Source organism: Sitophilus oryzae, unplaced genomic scaffold (genome assembly GCF_002938485.1).
Source record: "Sitophilus oryzae breed Bouriz unplaced genomic scaffold, Soryzae_2.0 scaffold_738_pilon_pilon, whole genome shotgun sequence".
Lineage (NCBI taxonomy): Eukaryota > Metazoa > Arthropoda > Insecta > Coleoptera > Curculionidae > Sitophilus > Sitophilus oryzae.
In genome coordinates this window covers 1,908,326-1,930,395 of record NW_022147349.1, presented here as the reverse complement: position 1 = coordinate 1,930,395, position 22,070 = coordinate 1,908,326, and the positions used below count along the sequence as shown (strand labels likewise).

Genomic DNA, 22,070 nt, shown 5'->3' with positions numbered 1-22,070 from the left:
TATACTCTTTCATAAATATTTTCAACACTTATAAGCCTATTTCTAAAGGTTTAGTAGATGTTGTTCTTGTACTGGAGGATAAGGTATAAAAAATTTATATTTCACTGAAATCAGAACCCAACTTCAACAAGTTTCAGCAGACCCTAACCATCCTCAACCAACTGGTGCACCAATTCTCATGCGTTGAACTACATTGGTCCCTGATTATGGAACCCAAAAGAGCGTCATTGAACCCCCGGTCATGTGCCAAATAGTCGGACTAGGCAACACTTAAACTTCTTAACTTCTTCCGATAGTGGAATTATCTCTCGCGCCGATAGAGCTACGACAGAAATTTATTTAATGATTCTTAAACAAATTTTAATAATTGTCTAGACAGAGTACGTCTCTTTTCCAATTCAAGAATTTTGAAGCGCCGCCGCGCCGCGTGGTTGCTCTGATTCACGCTGTAAATAATAAATATAGTCAAATATATAATTTATAAAAAAAATTTCTTGTTTGATTTTTCCCAGTCTTCTATCTCCATCTCTCTCTCTATGTTGCCAGGGGCTCTCATTATTTGACATTACTTATGCGGGAGATTCGTCTTGGTCTACTATATAATACATATTGTAATAGGTGAAACAGTCAGTGAGTCAAAAATCTTTGGATTTATTGAAATCACATCATATTTCTTTTAACTGTATATCCTATATGGCTCTATTACAATTCATTAACCAGTTTTATCATAATATGGTGCTCTCCAATTTTTCTAGAGTACAACACGAAACAGCTAATCCCTAGGTCTTTTATATGGTACTCGTTAGTTTATAAACACAACTTACCAATTTGTTTTATAATTTATAGTTATTGATTGTAGGATGCAAAAAGTAAATGTCGACTTCCGAGTGAACGACAAACACAGAACACACTTTGTCAGGATTTCAAAAAGTGTAATAACTGATTTTCATTGCAAAACTCGATCAGCCTCTCAAGACTAGCTTGTAGAATTTCACAATCTGACATGGAATTAACTCTGAGAAAGATCTTCAGATCATCAGCACGTTAGCAAGAGGAAACAGGCAGTTATTCAAACATTAAGCGTGAGTTATTTTTATACCCACATTAATATACACTACTAAAGAGAAAGCGGGCCAGCACGAAGATGAGAACTCCTCGGTGGAACCCCCCTGAGTGGTACGGAGGAAAAGTGCTAACATCGAGCCAAAAAAGGGCCCACAGAGACGCCACAACACGATGATAGACATCTATAAGCAAATTAAGACTCCAACAATCTCCAGGCACGATTTCTCCACAGACTTCCAGTTCCCTCCTCTAGCACCGTGAATCGATTAATTTTCATGGCTGATCTTATCAAATGCTTTGCTGAGTATCGTGTAATAATATGGACACGGAGTGGTGCACCTTCAACCAACAACTCGAGTCAAATGGCTGTACAGTATATGTATGGTTGCAGTAATTTCCATGAGATTTTGAGGTTCTAGATTCCTTTTTAAGGGAAGAGACGCAATTACTGTCTCTGGGGGGTTGATAGTAAGTATCAGCGATGTACTCAAAATGAAAAAATGAGTGGGGGTATACTTTAGGCTGTTTCAAAAAAGTTGGTGGTAGAAAGTACATTAATTTGCTGATGGCGCCGATAATTTGTTCGATACGTCGCAACTTCTTGCCTTCTTAAAGATGGGCGGTTGATGGCAGAAACTTTCCATGTGTCTGGGAACACTCCAGAAGAGAGAGAGAGAGAAAAAAAAAAAAAAAAAAAAAAAAATGTTTAGTGGTATGCTCAAAGCGAAAAGCCGTCGCAATTTTTTTCCGTCGAATGATAAGGCTGGGATTTATCAGGGCCTCGCCCCTATTTTTATTTTAGATTCTGCCCGCTCGAAAAGCTTGACCTCTAATCTCGCCGGCGGTTAACAACACACTAGACAATGACTTATTACATATATGGCCATTTGAGCTAAATATACCTATTTTTGTGATGACCTATTTATTGGAGCTGACGTACCTTGTGGGTACAATTACACCACTCTGCGAAACAATCGTTTAAAATCGTCAAAACAACATCAATCAGCAATCTAGGGCTCCATCCCATCGACTTACCCGATTCACAAACCTCATCTCTCCCGGATTGTTCCCCGCTATGTTGACCCTCTTTTTTTGATCACATAATGCCAAATTTTTTATTTGTTGTTAGGTATTTCTATTCTCTATAGTGGATACATAAGATTGATAGTCACTACTAATTGTCTCTATTTTACTTTGTTGATTTTAAAATAAAATATAAAAAAAAAAAAAAAAATACTTTTCATTCTCATTTTTCTCTAATTATTTCCATTTTTTTTCGTGTGTATTTTACATTTTCTTAAGTTAGAATAATTGAGATTTAATTAGGTATTTCTTGTAGAGAATTAGAATTATAGGCTTGTGTACTAATTTATTAAATAATGTCTATTTTTTTTTAAGGATTGTGGGACATTGTTTTGTATTATGGTTTTTTGTGAGTTTTTCCTCATAAGGATTTATTGGATAGATCAATAGATAATATCTTTTCTGACATTCTCTCCATAACTATTTACTCTCTGATAGTGTGTTTGTGAGTAGCAAGCTGTTCGTTCCTAAGCTGATAGAGACTCCATTTCTCTCAAGCAATCTCTATGTCTTGTATTTACTACTAATTGGTTCCTTGTGTTTATATAATAGAGATTCTCACAGTTTATTATCATCGTTTACAGCTCTCTATCCTCATTTAAGTTTTGCATCAGGGAGCTCAAGTGTTTATATTGTAAAATAATTTTTTTTTTTTTTTTACGTATATTTCTTTTTAGAGAAATATTCCATACATAATAAATACGTGAAGTGACCAACTCTTTCACAGAAACAGAGGAGTGGAGTATCAGAAACGATGCAACTAAATTGAGCTTATATAAAAAAAATGATTAGCAATAACACTTAGGTCTAATAACGTCTTATTGATTTGTATCAGTGGGAGACATTTATTGTATCTCTCGCATATATATATATAAACAAATATAATATTGACACAAAATATAAACCTAAAACCTAAATTAGTTTAAAAATAAAAAAAAAAAAATATTTGAGAAAATAAACATACTCGGTTTCGCCAGTTCTTACAACCGTATACCTCATAATGAGTTTCCAATTTTAATGTGAATCCATATTGTGTATCACCTCAACCAATGACCTGTAGTCTTATAAATTGAAGTTCACCACAACATTAAGCATAGCGGCAGTTTTTTAATTTATCTAGGTTTAGTTCTTAATTTAAGGTAAAAAGCATGTATACAATTAACATTCTTGCGTCGTGTGCCGGCATACACACACAAGATAAATCTTAAAGTTACCAACCGTTAAAAGCACCCAAATGTCTTCTCCATCACTGGTTTCTGAAACTCCTCAAGTTGCTCAGGAAATGGGAGTTAAATTTGCCGTTTTCTCTCCACTTATGAAACACCACCACCATCCACTTTTCTTGGAACATGTAGTTATCCTATCCCGTCGAAATAAAGAGTACACCCCCGTATTGATAATTTCATTGTCCACAGAATCGTTCGGTGGTGCTCGTATGAATAAAGTAAATATCATAAGGGCAAGCCGTATACATAGAGAGTTCTATAGTTTCCTCTCTCTCTGTATATTTTGAACATTACACAAAAGTGAGAAAGCCATCCTGATGGGGATCCCTTAAGTATAAAAACAGCACAGATATGAAGAAAAACTTAATGTGCAGCTTGGAAGTTATAAAATTCTCAGACTCTCTGCATTTAGGACTTTTAGGGACTCTGATGTGGGTGTTTTTTTCACATAAACAGAGCCATTAAAGGTGTAGGCACTTTGTACTAATTTTTGCTTCCTGGCATCACGAGCAGCTTAAATAATTTTTGACAATTTTTATTTTATATTACTTACATATATTTAAAAGGTAGCAATTTGTTACTTTTCCTGTAGTCCACATGACTCCGCCGTGATCTTGCCAATCTCCTTGCGTCTTTTAAACAAGGTAGTTTTATCCGCCTTGTTGTTTAGTTTGACCACAATAGGGGAATTCTCCCTTTTATTAAGGGCATTGCACTGTTTTATTTGAAGACTGTCAAAACTTAAGTGATCAAAAATAGTCCTAGCCATATCAGTTACATTAGCATTTTGTCGATATTTAAGGCCCGTGATAATTACATTAAAGCTCTCTGTATTTCGTTTTAGATCTTTTTGCTTGTGCCTCGTAGTTGGTTGTTTTTAGTATTCTAATATTCTACTGTGATTTTCTGAGCTGATATCTGTAATATGTTTTTGCGGGGGTCTTTTTTTAGTTTTCCTTTCAAATGTTGTGTTATGACTCCAATTTCTTTCCTTAGTGTGGCTATCTTTTTCTGGAGCCGATGCTGCCATGGGGGTATTGCTGCTTTAGTTTTAGTTAAGTCGTTGTTTTTATTCTTCTGTTCGTGGGTTCGCATAGTTGTTGCTGCTCCACAGTATACGAGCGTGAGAATTTCTTCAATGTCTAGGCAGCTGTTTGATTCCTCAATCCTTTTTCCTATGATGTTATTAATTATTGCAATGGTGTTTTTGATGTTTTGTGTGTTTTGTGGTCTGGTAATGACTCCCTGGTGAGGTAATTTGCTCCCTGGTATTGGGCGTATAGTTCATTAAATGTTTCATCAATTTGGTTAGATGGTTGGCATGTGTTTGTTGGCGGGATTGATGTTTCGTGTTGGGTGTGTTTTATCGACGATTCTGCTGATGAACTTTGTGTGTTAGTCAGCATGGTATGTGTTTTGGGTGTTTCTGATGTGATTGTTTGTGGGTGTGATGTAGGTGAAGCTGATTGTTGTGCTTGTGGTTCGTCTTCATTTTGTATGGCTTCGGCCGCTTGTCTTCTTATAGTTTCTCTTTCTGTTGGAGATATTCTGTTGTTTCCTATTATGACTCGAATTTGGTCTGATAGTCTTTGTTCTGTGATTATTTCCCTAAGTTCTGTATAGATGTTCATAAAGGCCTGATATAACTGACTTCTATATCCTGTTGTATTTTGTTGGAGATTAGTAACGGTGAAGTAACAGAGGAGTAGGTTTTTGTTAATTTCGTCGGTCCATTTCATCCTCTGTCGTGCTTTACCTGCTAGGGGGGTTGTAGGGCGTATGTCCTGCAAAACACTTCTAGCGGGTTCTAGTCCATTATTCGGTGCTGGGTCGTCATCTGTTGCAAGCTGATCATCACGACGGTTCCGAACAGGAGCAGCTTGCCCTCCTGCCCCGCCTCGATATTATTATTATTATTATTATTATTATTTCACAAATAGAAAGACGGTTTATTAAAATACCGTGTTCTACTGTGTTTTATGTTGGCGCGTAATTCTTTTCGAGTGTTTACTGGGCCGTAATTGCAAATGCTACAGAAACTCAAGGGTATTCATTCTTGATCAATTTTGTTTAAATATGATGAGAGTTTGTTACTGAAACTCTTTCTTCTGACAGCGAGTTCCACGGGTACACTATGCGGTTAGTCAAAAAAATTTTTCGCTGGAATTTGGACGATCTTTCCTTTTCCAGGCGTCTGCTGTGGCCTCTAAGTTGTGGAATTTGGCAAGGATGGTATATATTTAATGGGCAAGTGTAGAAGAAACAATTTTAGAATTTTTGAAGGTCTCTATCAGGTCCCCCGCAAACGGCCTCTGTTTTAAGTTCGGAATTTTAAAACATCGCAAGAGCGATCTTCACTACTCTAGATCCTTAATTTCATGGGGCATTTTTGTCACTTTGCGTTGAATTTTCTCGATGAGATCAATATCCTTCTGAAAATAGGGACTCCATATTATTTGACCATATTCTATTTTGGGTCTAATGTAGGACTTGTATATCTAAAATAAGATCAATAAAGCGGTCTTGAAATGCTCTTTTGAATGAAATAAAGAAAGAGGAAGAATTTGCTTTTTAGTAATCTTTGATATATGCACATACCATTTTAGGTTTCCAGTAACTGTAATCCCTAGATCTTCCTGTTGTTCTACATGTCTTAGACTTAGTTCATTTAGGGTGTAGGTTTTGTGCGTAGAATTCATTCCAATGCTACGAATAGTGCATTTGTCCTCATTCAGCTTCATTCTCCATTGTTTGGCCCAGGATTCCACCAACTTTAGATCATGTTGAAGATTGACGTAGCTCGTTTCAGGATTTGCATATAACTTTGTATCATCCACAAAAAAAAGTATGATATTCGTTTTTATGCCTCTTGCCAGATCGCTAATATACAGGAGGAACAACAGTGGGCCCTACACAGAGCCTTGAGGAACACCGCTGGTCACTTTGTGTTTAGTTGAAAGAGATCCATTTATTCTGACTTTGAAGTAGCGTCGGGTTAGGAACTTTGATATAAGTTTGAATAAATTCCCTCTTATGCCGTTTAGTGTTTAGTTTATAAAGAAGCATCTTGTGGGATACTTTATCAAATGCCTTTTCAAAGTCAAGATAGATGACGTCTGTTTCTTGGTTTTCTATCAACAGGCTGCTGCCAATCGCCTAAGACCAAGATGTCATGTTCGTTATTGTGGATCGACCAGGAAGAAATCCATGCTGTATGCTGGGTAAGACATCTTCCATTAGGTATGGAGTAAGTGTGCGAATGATTACCTTTCCATGCATTTTACAGATGCAGCTAGGTAGAATAATTATTACGGTAATAGCCCAGCTAACTGCTGTTCTCCCTTTTTGTGACGGTTGATAACGAAAAGAAAGAGACCAAGTGTCTGGAAATTTGCCAGATATTAGTAAATCATTAAATAGACATGCTAAAGGTTGTGCGAGGGCATGACAACATTTCTGAAGAAAAACAGTCGGTATACTATCTGGACCCGGGCTGCTGTCAGTTTTTAATATTTAATGGCTTCGCTAACGTTGAACTCTGTAAATTCTATGTTAGTAATCTCTTGCAGAAGCCTAGAACTCTGTGAAAGCGTTGGAATGTAAAAGTCATTGGTTGTCGTAAAGACTGATGCAAACTGGTGTGCAAATTCCTCAGCAATGTCACAGTCGTCCATGATAGGTAATCCATTGTTGGGGTTTTTAAGAGTGAAACTGGATACTTTTGTTGACAGAGTCTCTATATATATTTTAAAAAATGTTTTGTGAGCTGGGAAGAGCGATTTAGATTCTTTCGTAGTTTTGTTCTAGCACCTTGCGTATTATGTTTTTTTAGAGTGTTGTTTTCCGCCCTGTATGCAGATAGTTTTCGGGTGTTGGCGATTTTAACCTTTATTTATACCATAATTTTCGTTTGTTAGTAATTTTTTTAAAATATTCTGATTATGCCATGGTTTTTTAGAATTGATTATTTTAGTTGTAAATGGGACAAATTTTGTAATAGCTTCGTCAATAATTTTGGTGATTTTTTCATATCTGTTTTCTTCCAAATGTGAAGGGTCAAAATTCAAGTTTTCTGCAAGAAATACATTTATTTGTTCATAGTTGGCTTTATACATATGAAAGACATATGAAGTAAATCTAAAAGAATATTGGCACCAATGACCTCTAAATAAAGTAGACCCAGCATTTCATTCATAGAAAGACAAAAAAAAGGAATCACACATTCATTTCTGGTTCTATGCAAGTGGGAAAAAAATGGGCTGATCCGTAACCACTGTAATAACAAGGCCGGGCAGCTTATTCGTGACATCATCAACTGGAGGCCTAAACTTTGATTGCATTTGATACACTTTATACGTATATAATGGATATAAACTTTGCACGAATTTTTAATAAATAATAATTAAACATAAAATTTGAAAAACATCAGATTGATATACAGGTTGTTAATTTGTTCATTACTCGCGGCAAGAGCTTTACGGTTGAAATATGGCAACCTCGGCCCGCTCGTCGATAGACGACGCGACGGGACGAGTCGGCAGAAAAATCAATAATGCATGCGTTCTCAATAGGCACTGTTGCCATTCTGTTCCCCTATAAGTAACTATGGAGTTAATAACCTGTATAATGATAGATTGATGTAATCTCACATTATCCTTCGTCATTGTATTTATTTATGCTGTAAGTGTGTCTAAGTTTCTTTTATTTCCTTTTCCAAGTCTATCATTTATTTTTTAACAACAGTAGTTTTTCAGATGTGTATGTCTAATAGAATTTATGACAATTTTTACAATAACTTAGCATTATAAATAATACGTTGCGGAAATTTTAATAATGGTGTTATTACTTTTAATGTAATCCAAAGATATTTTTGATAAAAATATTTTTTCATTGTGAATTTTGAGAAACTCCTCATGGCGTTGCAAGATTTTGTTAAAAATTATATATTCAAATAAAACTATATTAGTTATTTCATCTTTTGGAAATCCAAGACTGCCTTTAGTAAGGTTTTTTATAAGTGAATTTTGTTCAATATCATTGTTGTCTGAAAATGTTAAATTATTTTTAGCGACATTAATGACTGAATCTTAAGTTTCTTTTCGCCTTCATATAAATGTCGAACACAAATACTGTACTGACTCCCGGCTAACTGTCTATATTTTCCAAACCTACTTTCAAGAGGATCAGTTTCCAAGTTCTCTAGTAAAACATACCTCATATTTTACTCATTAAAACAATATTTTATTACTTCAAGCTCAACCTGTTACTCAACTCAAGTTAATAACTTTAATATTGAACACAGATAAAAGTTAGAAATATTTTATTATTTTCATCGCATTTTAAAGAATTTAGTAAATAACAAGCGTGACTAATAATTTGATCAATATTACTACCAGGGTTCGGAAAACTACATGTTACTCTTAAAAACTACATAAACTACATTACATGTAGTTAATTGATGAAGAGGGTGTAGTTTATGTAACTTTCATATATGAGGGGTTTGAGGTGAGGTAAAAGATAAGTAAATGCTTTAGAAAATATATATAAATATATTTGAGAAAACAGAAGAAATATAGCTTTAAATATAATATTCACATCTTATTATTTAGACATTATAAGGCATTATACCTTTTAAATTGTATAATTGCACACACTTATAATCACTTTATAGTTTAAACACCTCTTTTTACAGATTTATAACTTTTTTCACCATTCTATTATCGATTATAATTACCACGTCCGCACACATACCGATGAATCTAATACCACTCCGCTACGCGCTACGACAGGCGCCGCCACGCGACTCCGCGCTGTCCCCCCGGAGCAGGGGGCCGTGAAATATCGATAAAATACATAATATATACTATAAAAAATATCTATTTTTTATTGTTTTTTTCTCATATTATACACTATTGTGAACTTAAAATATTGATAAAAAGTGAGAGATAAACATTTATTGACTGGTATGATTTTTTCCGTATTCTATTAAAACTATTTTTATATACTATAATATTTTAAAAAATTCTACTAAAACTCATTTTTAAACTTCGAAATATATCTGGCGAGTGAAAAAAGATCCACAATTTGAACTTTTATCGGGAAATTATCAACGCTGCTAAATAGAGTTGGGCCTCCAGTTGGTGACGTCACGAGATTTTTACGGTTAATTACATTGTTGGGAAACCGTCTTGAAAACCGTTCTCTAAGAAACATAAGTAACGTTCACCGGTCAACGTATTCTCGAAACTGTATGGCCAAGAAAAGTTGAACCAATAATCCTACACGCTTTTATTCATTTGAAAAACTCATATTTACAATTTTTGTTTATTTTAATTTACAAATATTGGATGTGACAATTCCACATTTCTGAGAGCAACGACGATTGAACTTGTTTCCATGGCTAACTAAGTGAAATTAGTCAAGAAAGATAAGAATTGGCTATAACTCAGTAATTTTTTAAAAGAAACATATTATAGCTTATATCGCTGAAAAGCTTAAAAAATGGTGCTTTTTATGAAGTCATCGCCAACTATGGTTTCCATTTAAAAAACATATGTTTGTGTCATATGTCAAAAATGACAGGCTTTAGAAAAAATCGGAGAACACAATCTCATTAGAAATGTGATTATCTACAACTTTTATCTGAACATTTTTTGTCTAAAATAGATTATAATGGAATTAGGGACAATTTTTAAAATAGCCAAAATTTGTTTTTTTCGAAATGTCTAGTAAGCCATGAACTTCTTCAAAATCTATTGCACATATTTATGACCCCACAAAACTGCAATTCTTTCCCCATTTAACCGACTCTCTATCTCCAGTAGTTTCCAAGATGCCCATAGAGAACATCGTAGGAAACTCACCCTGTATAATATACATACGTGTAGTAAACCGATCATTTATGAAATTCATTTAAATTAACTAATTATATATTTTTTCTTGCATTTTTGCTTTATTTACTACTTGTCAAAGATTAGATGTCAAAGAATTTAGATACGTCAGTTTGACTTACCTGCTTCAGTAGCGTATCGGATGTTTGTGTTAATAAATAATTATTAAAACTTATCTATTTTTATTATAACAATATGTTTTTATAACAATTTTAATAACAACCAACATTTATTCACAACGTAAAATAAAACAACAAATTATTGAGTCTACCCCACGTGTACCCTACATCATAGTTTTACATTTTTTAAATAAAATTAGAACGGCACTGATAAACCGAAATTTAAGTCGGCCATATTTGAGTCCCATCGCGGCGGACCTAAGATTTTTGACAGGCTCCTTCCTTAGTCTTCTTATTCAAAGCAATCAATATATTTCACTATTGAGCATTTTTCGGAATTGTGACAATTTTTTATATATTTTTTCAACACATTAATATTTTGTTTTGATAATATTTAAATATTATGCGGAAAAATATTCAATAAAACTAAACGTGACCAAACTAACTTAATGTAATGTGTTATCGACGCCTATGATCCTTATGATAGGCAGTCGTCACGTCGGCGCCGGCGCCGCACAGTGATGCCAAAAACGCGAAAAGTGGCAAAAAATAATTTCTCAGCTTACTGCTACATTTTTTAAAATTATTTTTGTTAAATGTGGTTTTCTAAGTGTATAAGTGATGTTTGGAATTCAGAAAATTGAATTATGTATACAGTGGGTACTTAAATTGGCTGTAAAAAATAAAAAATGGGTTGTAAAATATTTAATTATATTATTCTGTCTTCAATAGCATATTAATTTAATACTCTATTCTTTGTAAAGTTTAAAAAATCAAAAAAAGTTTGTGTAAACACATTAATAAATATACAGGGTTTTATTTTCAGCCTCTTACAATAGAATTAGCGTTTCGTTTTTACTATAATTAATCCTTTTTTCAGAACTAGTTACCAATAAGTATTACTTAAATTCAAGATATTGACATTCATTTCCATGAGAAAAAAAAGAAAAAAAAAAGAAAGTAAATACATCTGTATATTTTATGTAGTTGATATTAATGAAAGTAACACCCTTGATTAAGGGTAACACCAAAACATCTAAAAGACTGAGCGCTCTTTTCGCATTAGATGTAAGCAGTTGTTCACTTACAACCATTTAATTTTAGTTATATTTTTAAATGTTCTATAATTTAGAAATATCTGTAATTACCTGTGGTAAAAATATTATACTTAGATGATAATTAGAACTTAGTTACAAGAATTTAATAGTTACCATTTAATTTTAGTTATTTTTTTAAATATGCTATAATTTAGAAATATCTGTAATTACCTGTGGTAAAAATATACTTAGATGATAATTAGAACTTAGTTACAAGAATTTAATACGCAAGAAAAAGAAACTAAAAATTATCCTAAAGCTTCTAGATAAGATGGATAATATATTTAAGATGGATTTAGCAAATGGATAAAAAAAATAGAATAATTTAATCTATAATAAGTTTTGGAGCCTTTGGATGCTGTTCTATTTTACTTGACAGGAGAAGTCTTGGTGATCTCTTACTATATCCGAGAAAATTAGTATCTAGGAGGTGCGTGACATTCTTGATAAAAGTTGTTGAATGAATATTGACGCATGATAGACACATTGACACGTCTTTTTAGTTTATATTAACAATAATTATTCAAAATTAATGAGATTTCTAATAATATTAAATTTAATGTCATATAAGCACAAAACGAATAAATACTTAGACTTAACAGGGAAAAGTTAGTTAAAATTACACAATAAAAAGTATTTTTAAATTTGAATATGTACTTTGTATATCAAAAATTAAATTGAATTAGAGAAAATATATTACAGTTTTCTTTCTAAATCTAATTAAAAATAACCAACAACAATATTTTACAGCACCTAAGAAACACCCAGTAATATTACTGTCATACATAATTTATTTTGGGAAACTAAACCATGGTTTTCGGGAGAGTTAGGCAACCTAAAGGGTATTTGTGGGCTAATGTTGGTCATGAAACTTCGTAGTTATGAAGAAAAAAGGCTAATAATTGCAACCTACATCATATTTTTTGGAGCAATTTGGAGCATTTTGTATTAGCTTACATAAAATGTGATTTTAGATTAAGCAGTTCTTAATTTCATCAAGGTCTTTATTGTTTCTTTTATGGTACCACAGGGAAGTTAAAACTAGAATTACCATGAGGAAAAACAGTTGAAAACATTGTACTTTCTCAGAGTACCATCAGTTTTTAACTAATTTATCACCAACGTTAAACGCACTAATTTTATTTAATCAAAATATTTTAGCTTCAGCTAATAATTTTATAAGCTCGAACATTTCTTATCAGGGATTAATAATGGGCCCGTTTTCATTCAAAAATCTTCACGATTCTGAAAATATGGTCTATTAGGAACTATACGAGTGAAATTATAATTAAGAAAAAATACTTGTGATATTTTGATTTTCTGTCGCGTTTAGGAACTTCTGCATCACTGTGCGCCGTGCCTGCACCCCGTGTCCGCTGATGTTTGCGAGTAGCGGAGTCGTAGGCTTTGAATGAAACAGTTGAATGTCGGGGTTTGTTGATTTCGAGCGTCAGAAAATGATTGTTGGTCAAGATATTGGTCAAGATAGTTAGAATTATATTTAAAATATCAATTTCTGTTAAATATATTAATCTCCCGATTACAGTTGGTTCATTACTTATAACGGTACATTCCAAAACTGTATGATTTACTAATATTTCCAAAGAATTTTCCCTATTTTACCTTTCGGCACTGATATAGCATAGCCTTGCTCACCTTCGAAAACAAACTCCTAGGTTTAAATTGTATCTATTTCTGTAAATTTTGCAAGTTCGCCCTATTGTCTTACTGTTTCTCAATAAAATCACTAAAAACAAGACCACAAAACACTAAAATATCCGGAAATCACCTCCTAAAACATTTCGAAAAACCACAACACATTGGCAACGCCGTAGAGCAATTTATGAATGAATTCGAACTGGCTGTTTTGTTACTGGCTAAATTTAGGAGTAAAGTGAGTAAAATTCGTACGTTTTCGGCATCAGCTGGCGTTACGACGTTGTCGATTGTTTTCTTTTTTATTATTATCAGTTTAAAGTATGGCTGTACTTAAACTGCCGTTAAACGGTAGCTTACTAAAATGCCGTTAATAGGTATGACGTCGTTGATGTGACGCACTTGACGGCTTTATGAAATATAGGAATTTTATAAGGACTAACCAACGCTATCCACCCCTCCAAATAACCAACTTAACCAACGCAACTAACCTCGACACTGATAAAAAATATAAAAAACAAATATAAATTAGTAAAAATCAACCAACCCCACCAAATAACCAACTAACCAATGAATTAACACCCTCCAAATAACCACGCTAACCAACCCGCCAAATAACTAAACCAATCCAACCAAAAAGAGTGAAACCAATGCAATAAGAGCAAAAAAAATATAAAAAAATCTTGTTCGGCGTGAGATTTGAACCACGGACCATTCGCTTACGAAGCGATAGCCTCAGCCACTGACCCACAGGTGCTCTTGCAAGAAGTGTCTAGCCCTAGCAGTTAACTATTAAGCTTGACCAATCAGGTTGGTTAGCGTGGTTATTTGAAGGGTGTTAATTCATTTGTGTTTGTCAAAAGCTCTAACGTGAATGGTCGGGCTTAATAGTTGCCTGCTAGGGCTAGACACAAGTGCTCTTGCTGTGACACAAGTGCAAACGTTTAAGGTTAGGCATTACTTTCCACCGACATGAACGACGTCACAATATCTATTAACGGCATTTTACTAGGCTACCGTTTAACGGCTGTTTAAGTACATCGTTAAAGTATTCTAGATTCTAGATCATAATTTATATTTGGAATTCGTGGTTTAGCTATATTTACGTATGTACAAAATAAAATTTCCCTTTAAGTCTGGGTATAGTTGTAGTTTGGCAAACATGCAGTTTTTTCTAAGGCAATGAAGGATTTCTCCAAAATGTAACTAACGGCGTCTATTTTATTTAGAGGTCATTGATTGACGCTTATGAAAATAATTATCATATTCATAAAAATACTTACATCCCAGCAAACTACAAATAAAAAAAAATGTAACGTGTATTGTATCAACTGTATATTTACTTTTTTATACCATTCAAATTTTATATTTATTTTAGGAATGACTAAAATTAAAATGGGTAGTAGCACAGAAGGCAATCAAAACAATGGCAGTGATTTCGTAGAAAGAAGGAAAGCTTCCTTAGAGAGGTATCTGCGCAGAACAGCTCAACATCCTGTACTTATAATGGATCCTGATTTTAGAGAGTTTTTAGAATATGGTAATCTTATATATAATTATATTGTTTTATTGTATTATACAAATTTATAATTATTTTTTTAGATATTGAATTGCCGAAAGCTACAAGTACTTCTGCTCTGAGTAGTGCAGGTGTTATGAGGTTGTTCAACAAAGTAGGAGAAACTGTTAATAAAATAACATATAAAATGGATGAATCTGATCCAGTAAGATGTCATTGTTAATATTAGTAATTTTGTTTCAATACAATTTTTAGAGAAATGAGTGAACATATAGAAGTTCTAAAATATTTTGTGATTAAACATGTTACAGTAATACCGGTTAAATTCAAATTTACAAAATGAAATTCAGTATACGTTTTTCAGTTGACTACAACTTATAGTCTGTCCGAGTGGATACATGACAGTGACAGTTGTGTCACTCTTATGTATTAACACATTAACATTTTTTTTTAAATGGAAATCGTAGTTGACCATGACTTCATAAAAAGCGCCATTTTTTAGGCTTTTAAGCGATATAAGCTATATGTTTTTTCGAAAAATTATTGAGTTATAGCCAATTCTTATCTTTCTTGACTAATTTCACTGAGTTGGCATAGTATTCTTATTCTGTTATGATTTACAACTTATAAAAAGACAGAATATATTATTAAACAGTTCTTTACAATTATTTACATTACACAAACACAAACTTAAAAAATAATATCACTACTAAATTTTACTTTAAATTATTTTAGAAAATATTCAAAAAATCCGCCATTGTTTTGAGTACATAAATGCATCTTTTTAAAACTGTATTACTAGCTATTCTCACAGATTGAGGAGGCCCATCCAATTGGTTCACCTCTTCCTATCCCTGAGTTTGCGTAATTATGATATAAATAATTTTTAACATTTCTTCCATTATTGGGGTATTGGTTAATTAAACTCCCCTCCTAAACATTCTGTATGTACAATGTATTGTACATTCGTTATCGGGGGGTATCATAATGAAAGTCATGTTGGAACCACTCTATTGATGCGCGAGTATCTAAATTTAACTTTTCTAACATGTCTTGAAAACCGTTCTCTAAAAAAACGTAAGTAATGTTCACCGGTCAATGTATCCTCGAAAATGTATGGCCAAGAAAAGTTGAATCAAGAATCCTACATAATGTGTTCTTTTTTTATAAATTGGATTAGGATCGAAAGAAATCAACAGAAGTCCTTTTTTTTAAATTTGTCGACGTTTCGCAAAATTTATTTGCATCTTCAGGACACTACAAAGTTAAGAGAGCAAAAATTACAATCAAATAAAAGTTTTTTTTCAAAAAATTTAACAAACAACTTAAAATACATATCAGTGGAATTCCACACATATACAATTGGTAAAACTACCCTAATGTTAACAATTAAATAAAATAAATGTATATGTTACTCACATTTAAATCTGGACTTTCTTAGTCATATCCATTAATACACGGATGGTATAGAAGGGAGTGGTATATATCCCTTTTTTCCTTTTAAAACACATAACACACTTACATAAAAAAAACATATAACACAATTATGTATAGAGAAATATCACGAAAATATTTTCCTTTCACAGACAAGCAGTGCAGATGTACCTACGTTGACCGTATACAGAGAGCAACTAATTCTAGTTGATAAAATACTAATATAATTTTTACCTGGAGATAAAGAACAGTTGAAAAAAGAAACATATAAAAATACTATTTGGATTTAAACCATTATTTTGAAGTTATATTATTTAATTTTTGAAAGAATATTAAAATATGCTGTACTCAGGTTTTCTACGTCTGTTCTTTTATTAACGCAATTTTTGTTTTTTTGGATTTCTATCATCTCTGCAAATAATCTTTTCTTATAATTAGATTGTGATTGTAAAATAGTGGTATTGTCAAAATCGAAGTTATGGCCTGTCTCTATTTTGTGTTCTACTAATGCGGTAGGATTAGATTTCAAAAGAAAGTTCCTTTGATCATTTTTTGTTCATTCAATCTTTGTTTTAAATATCTACCGGTCTGCCCAACATAGCTTTTAGGACATTGAGTACAAGGAATGTTATATATTATGCCGGATTTCAGTTCTTTTTTATTCTTTGATTTTGTTTTTGAAAAGAACCGTCTCTTTATGGTGTTATGACTCCTTGTTGTAATTTTTATTTTTTTCCTGTTTATTTGTAGTATGACCCATAAATGTGTTTTTAATTTGTTCTGACAGACAGTCGATATAAGGTATTTTACAATAAACTTCTCTATCATTTTGGTTAGTAGATTTTACAACGGTTTTCTTGTTAAGAATTTTTTTAATCATAGATATTGGATAATTATTTTTAATCAACATGCTTTCGATATATATTTTAAATTTTTATTATGAAAATTAATTGATGATAGTGATGTAGCTCTGATTTTCAGGTTATTAATAACATTAATTTTTTGTTTCAAAGAATGTTCGGAGGAATAATTGAGAAATCTCTCAGAGAATGTCGGCTTGTGATACCAATCTGTCTCTATTAATTGATTGTGTCTAATTAGTCTCACGTCAAGGAATGCTATGCTGTTGTTTATTTCTTTCTCCAATGTAAATTGTAGTTTAGGGTGATAACAATTAAATATGTCTAATTTACTTTGTTCTTGATTAATAGGAATTGAAGTTATAATATCATCAACATAACGTTTAAAAAACGGCAATTGAAAAGGAAGTTTTTTAATACATTGATCCTGTAAATCCTGCATAACTAAATCAGAACAAATCGGTGATAAACAATTACCCATTCCCAGTCCATATATCTGTTGATAAAACTCATCTTGGTATTGAAAGTAGTTGTTATCAAAAATAAATGTTAACAGTTCAACAAATCTATGTAAGGGAATTTTTTATTTCATTTTCTATAAGATGCCATTTCTTATTAACTATATTAATTACTATATCTGTAGGAATGTTAGTAAAAAGTGATATAACGTCCAAAGATATGAGTTGATAATCTTTAGGTAATTTAATGCTTTTTATATCATTAACAAATTCAAATGAATTTCGGACATAACTGTCGTTCTTGACAAACATACCACTTAAAAGAGATGCTAAAAAGCCTGTCAGAGAGTACAGAGGTGATCCCACAAACGATACTATGGGTCTGAAAGGTCGATTATTTTTATGTATTTTTGGCTGAAAATAAATCTTCGGTGGATTAGCAGCACCAGTTTTTAATTTCTTACCTTGCTCGTTGTCAATAAAACCTTCTCTTACTAAAGTGTCAATAATTTTTTTGTTTTTATTTTGAACTGTTATCGTTGGATCTTTTTTTAATTTTTTATATGTCGTTTCATCTCTTAGAATATTTTGAGATTTTTCTAGATATTCAGTTCTATTAATGATAACGGTAGTATTACCCTTATCTGCCTTTAATACTAATATATTATCTTTATTCTTACTAAGAAAAATAGCCGTTTGTTTTATCATGTTTTGAAATTGCTTTCTTTGAAAACTTAAAGGCTTATTGGAACGAACAAAGTTTGTTGTAACATTTATACATTGATTTCGTATTTGAATGCTCGTCTCGTCTTCGAACATATCTAAAATATACTCCAAATCTATAATTAGGTCTTTTAAAGGTTCATTTCCTTTTTCGTAAGGTAAATTAAAATTTTCTCCTAAACTTAGTATATACTGTACCTCATTTGGTACATCTACATCACTGTGATTTACAATCCATTTATTATTTACTTCGACCCTTTGTATAGGATTTTGTAATTTAACAAGTTTATTGAACTTATTTATTTGTTTGGCTTTTATTTTTTTTAATTGATTACAATAAAACTTTTCTTGGCTATTCTTAAATCTATCAAGATCTGATGTATTTAAAGTGTTTTTCAGATCATTGACAGCTAATATTTTGTTAGATTCTAATTGCTTAATTTTCCAATGTATAAAAGAAATTTCTAAATTTAATATTTTCCTTTGAAAATCTTTAAGCGCCGAATGGCATTGATTTATAAGGGGTGATTCCTCTACCACTAAGTGATCTATACATTTTGCTGTCTTTAAAATATGTTGTGGAAAGACTTTAGCTCTTCTGCATCTTATTAAGAAAATTTTGTGACTATTATAATTAACCAATTTTCTGTTACAGTTGGCCCATGATTTTAAACTTCTTGCTACATTGGCACCGTGTATGTGTTCCATTTCTTGTATATAACCCATTTTTCTTTCCAGCTCCCAGTTTCCGAACGTCAGTTGTACAATTCCAAAATGTAAATATAATTTTTATTGTTGTCGATCCAATAATATATAATGTGTTCTTTTTTTATAAATTGGATTAGGATCGAAAGAAATCAACAGAAGTCCTTTGTTTTAAATTTGTCGACGTTTCGCAAAATTTATTTGCATCTTCAGGACACTACAAAGTTAAGAGAGCAAAAATTACAATCAAATAAAAGTTTTTTCAAAAATTTAACAAACAACTTAAAATACATATCAGTGGAATTCCACACATATACAATTGGTAAAACTACCCTAATGTTAACAATTAAATAAAATATATGTATATGTTACTCACATTTAAATCTGGACTTTCTTAGTCATATCCATTAATACACGGATGGTATAGAAGGGAGTGGTATATATCCCTTTTTTCCTTTTAAAACACATAACACACTTACATAAAAAAAAAACATATAACACAATTATGTATAGAGGAAATATCACGAAAATCTTTTCCTTTGGTTCTTTTCAAAACTTTTTCACTTTCATCTTTTCCACATTGGTTCTTTTCAAAAACAAAATCAAAGAATAAAAAAGAACTGAAATCCGGCATAATATATAACATTCCTTGTACTCAATGTCCTAAAAGCTATGTTGGGCAGACCGGTAGATATTTAAAACAAAGATTGAATGAACATAAAAATGATCAAAGGAACTTTCTTTTGAAATCTAATCCTACCGCATTAGTAGAACACAAAATAGAGACAGGCCATAACTTCGATTTTGACAATACCACTATTTTACAAACACAATCTAATTATAAGAAAAGATTATTTGCAGAGATGATAGAAATCCAAAAAAAACAAAAATTGCGTTAATAAAAGAACAGACGTAGAAAACCTGAGTACAGCATATTTTAATATTCTTTCAAAAATTAAATAATATAACTTCAAAATAATGGTTTAAATCCAAATAATATTTTTATATGTTTCTTTTTTCAACTGTTCTTTATCTCCAGGTAAAAATTATATTAGTATTTTATCAACTAGAATTAGTTGCTCTCTGTATACGGTCAACGTAGGTACATCTGCACTGCTTGTCTGTGAAAGGAAAAGATTTTCGTGATATTTCTCTATACATAATTGTGTTATATGTTTTTTTATGTAAGTGTGTTATGTGTTTTTAAAAGGGAAAAAGGGATATATACCACTCCCTTCTATACCATCCGTGTATTAATGGATGTGACTAAGAAAGTCCAGATTTAAATGTGAGTAACATATACATATATTTTATTTAATTGTTAACATTAGGGTAGTTTTACCAATTGTATATGTATGGAATTCCACTGATATGTATTTTAAGTTGTTTGTTAAATTTTTTGAAAAAAAACTTTTATTTGATTGTAATTTTTGCTCTCTTAACTTTGTAGTGTCCTGAAGATGCAAATAAATTTTGCGAAACGTCGACAAATTTAAAAAAAAGGACTTCTGTTGATTTCTTTCGATCCTAATCCAATTTATAAAAAAAGAACACATTATATATTATTGGATCGACAACAATAAAAATTATAATAATCCTACACGCTACACAGTTGTGTCACTGTCATGTATCCAGTTATTCTTGTCACAGGTCACAGGTAAATTGAATTTGTTTGTCATTTTTTGGATGTTGTTTGCTGAAATCTTTCCTTGTTGGACACACTAATGGTTATTTCTCTGAAGTTTGATGAGAGAAGTCTGATGAGAGACAGCTGATATTACAATGTGGCCTAATGATTTTCCCTATCTATTTTTCCATATGAATTTTTACCTTATTCATAATCGAGATAAGTGGTCCAGAATTGAGAATGACAACACCTGATAAACGTTTAACAATATTATTCTAAATAAATAAATTATTTTTGGTATAGAGCAATAAATATAATATTTAATTATTGATCTTTGATCTCTGAAATATTTTCTGGAAACAATAAATTAACTTGCCGAGTATTTTAGATTCTGGAATATAATCTTTAAATAAAAAATATATATGGACCGTGTTATATGACTTGAAAGACTTCATTGCTCCTATTACACTTAATTAATCCTATTACTTCTCTATTTTTCAGTGGTTTGAAGAAAAGCTAGCTCACATTGAAGCATTGGAAACCCAGCTAAGAAAACTCCATACCAACGTAGAAGCCATGGTCACTTACAGAAAGGAACTGGCGGCTTTAACTAACGGAGTTTCCCGATCTGCCGCTTTGTTAAGCGCCTGTGAAGACCACAACTCCCTATCCAGAGCTTTAGCTCAGTTAGCAGACACTGAGGAAAAAGTTAGCAAACATTTTTTGTTATAACTATTTTTACTTTGATTTTAAATCAAACAGGATTGTTTTCTATGGATTGCAGGTTGAATCTCTCCATTTGGAACAAGCAAATACGGATTTCTACATTCTCTGCGAACTACTAAAGGATTATTTGGGACTGTTGGGTGCAGTGAGAGATGCTTTTCATGAGCGTACTAAACTGTTCCAGCACTGGCAACATTCTGAACAAATGTTGGCCAAAAAACGTGAAGCCAAAGCCAAATTCGAATTGCAGAACAGAACTGACAAGTTGGATCAAGCGAATGTGGAAGTAATAGAGGTAAGACATTTAGGTACCGAAACAAAAATTTGCATAATGCAAAATTATTATTTGGTTATACTGTTCCTACATATACCGTATGATCGAAAAAACGGCGTCCAGTTGGCTGGGAAATGACGATCGATGACATTTCCCATATAAATTTACATGTGAAATGACAGCGATCTTCATTTCATAGCCATCGCTGACGCCGTTTTTTTTTTGGTCATAAGGTGCAAACTACCCAAGCAGTGGATCTTAAAGCTTCATTCGGAACCTCAAAATTAGTGGTTTCAACTATACTTTATACTTCTTGTAAACAAACTTATCTAACCAACAATGAGGACTTACCGCTGAATAGACGTGTTTTTTTTTAATTTTAGTGGGAATCAAAAGTTGAACGAGGACAGGAGAGTTTTGAAAAAATATCGCAAATGATAAAAAAAGAGATGGAAAGGTTTGAGAAATGCAGAATTCAAGATTTTAAAGTTATGTTTATAAAATATCTGGAAAATCATTTAGAACATCAAGCTCAGGTGAGAGAAAATCCATTTAAGAGGATATAACTTTAAGAAAACCAAAAAACTGAAAAATAATAAGCTTCTTAA

At 32.1% G+C, this 22,070-nt stretch overlaps 1 protein-coding gene across 2 annotated transcripts in view; it reads left to right on the top strand.

Moving 5' to 3' along the window:
* Positions 1–22,070, top strand: part of LOC115888454 (sorting nexin-2) — a 38,678-nt gene that overhangs the window by 3,267 nt on the left and 13,341 nt on the right. For both annotated transcript variants that reach the window (XM_030908197.1, XM_030908198.1), the window contains 5 exons: positions 14,515–14,676; positions 14,739–14,860; positions 20,964–21,170; positions 21,247–21,483; positions 21,846–21,998. In XM_030908197.1, coding sequence (XP_030764057.1) covers positions 14,515–14,676; positions 14,739–14,860; positions 20,964–21,170; positions 21,247–21,483; positions 21,846–21,998 — 881 coding nt within the window. The remainder of the gene's footprint in view (positions 1–14,514; positions 14,677–14,738; positions 14,861–20,963; positions 21,171–21,246; positions 21,484–21,845; positions 21,999–22,070) is intronic.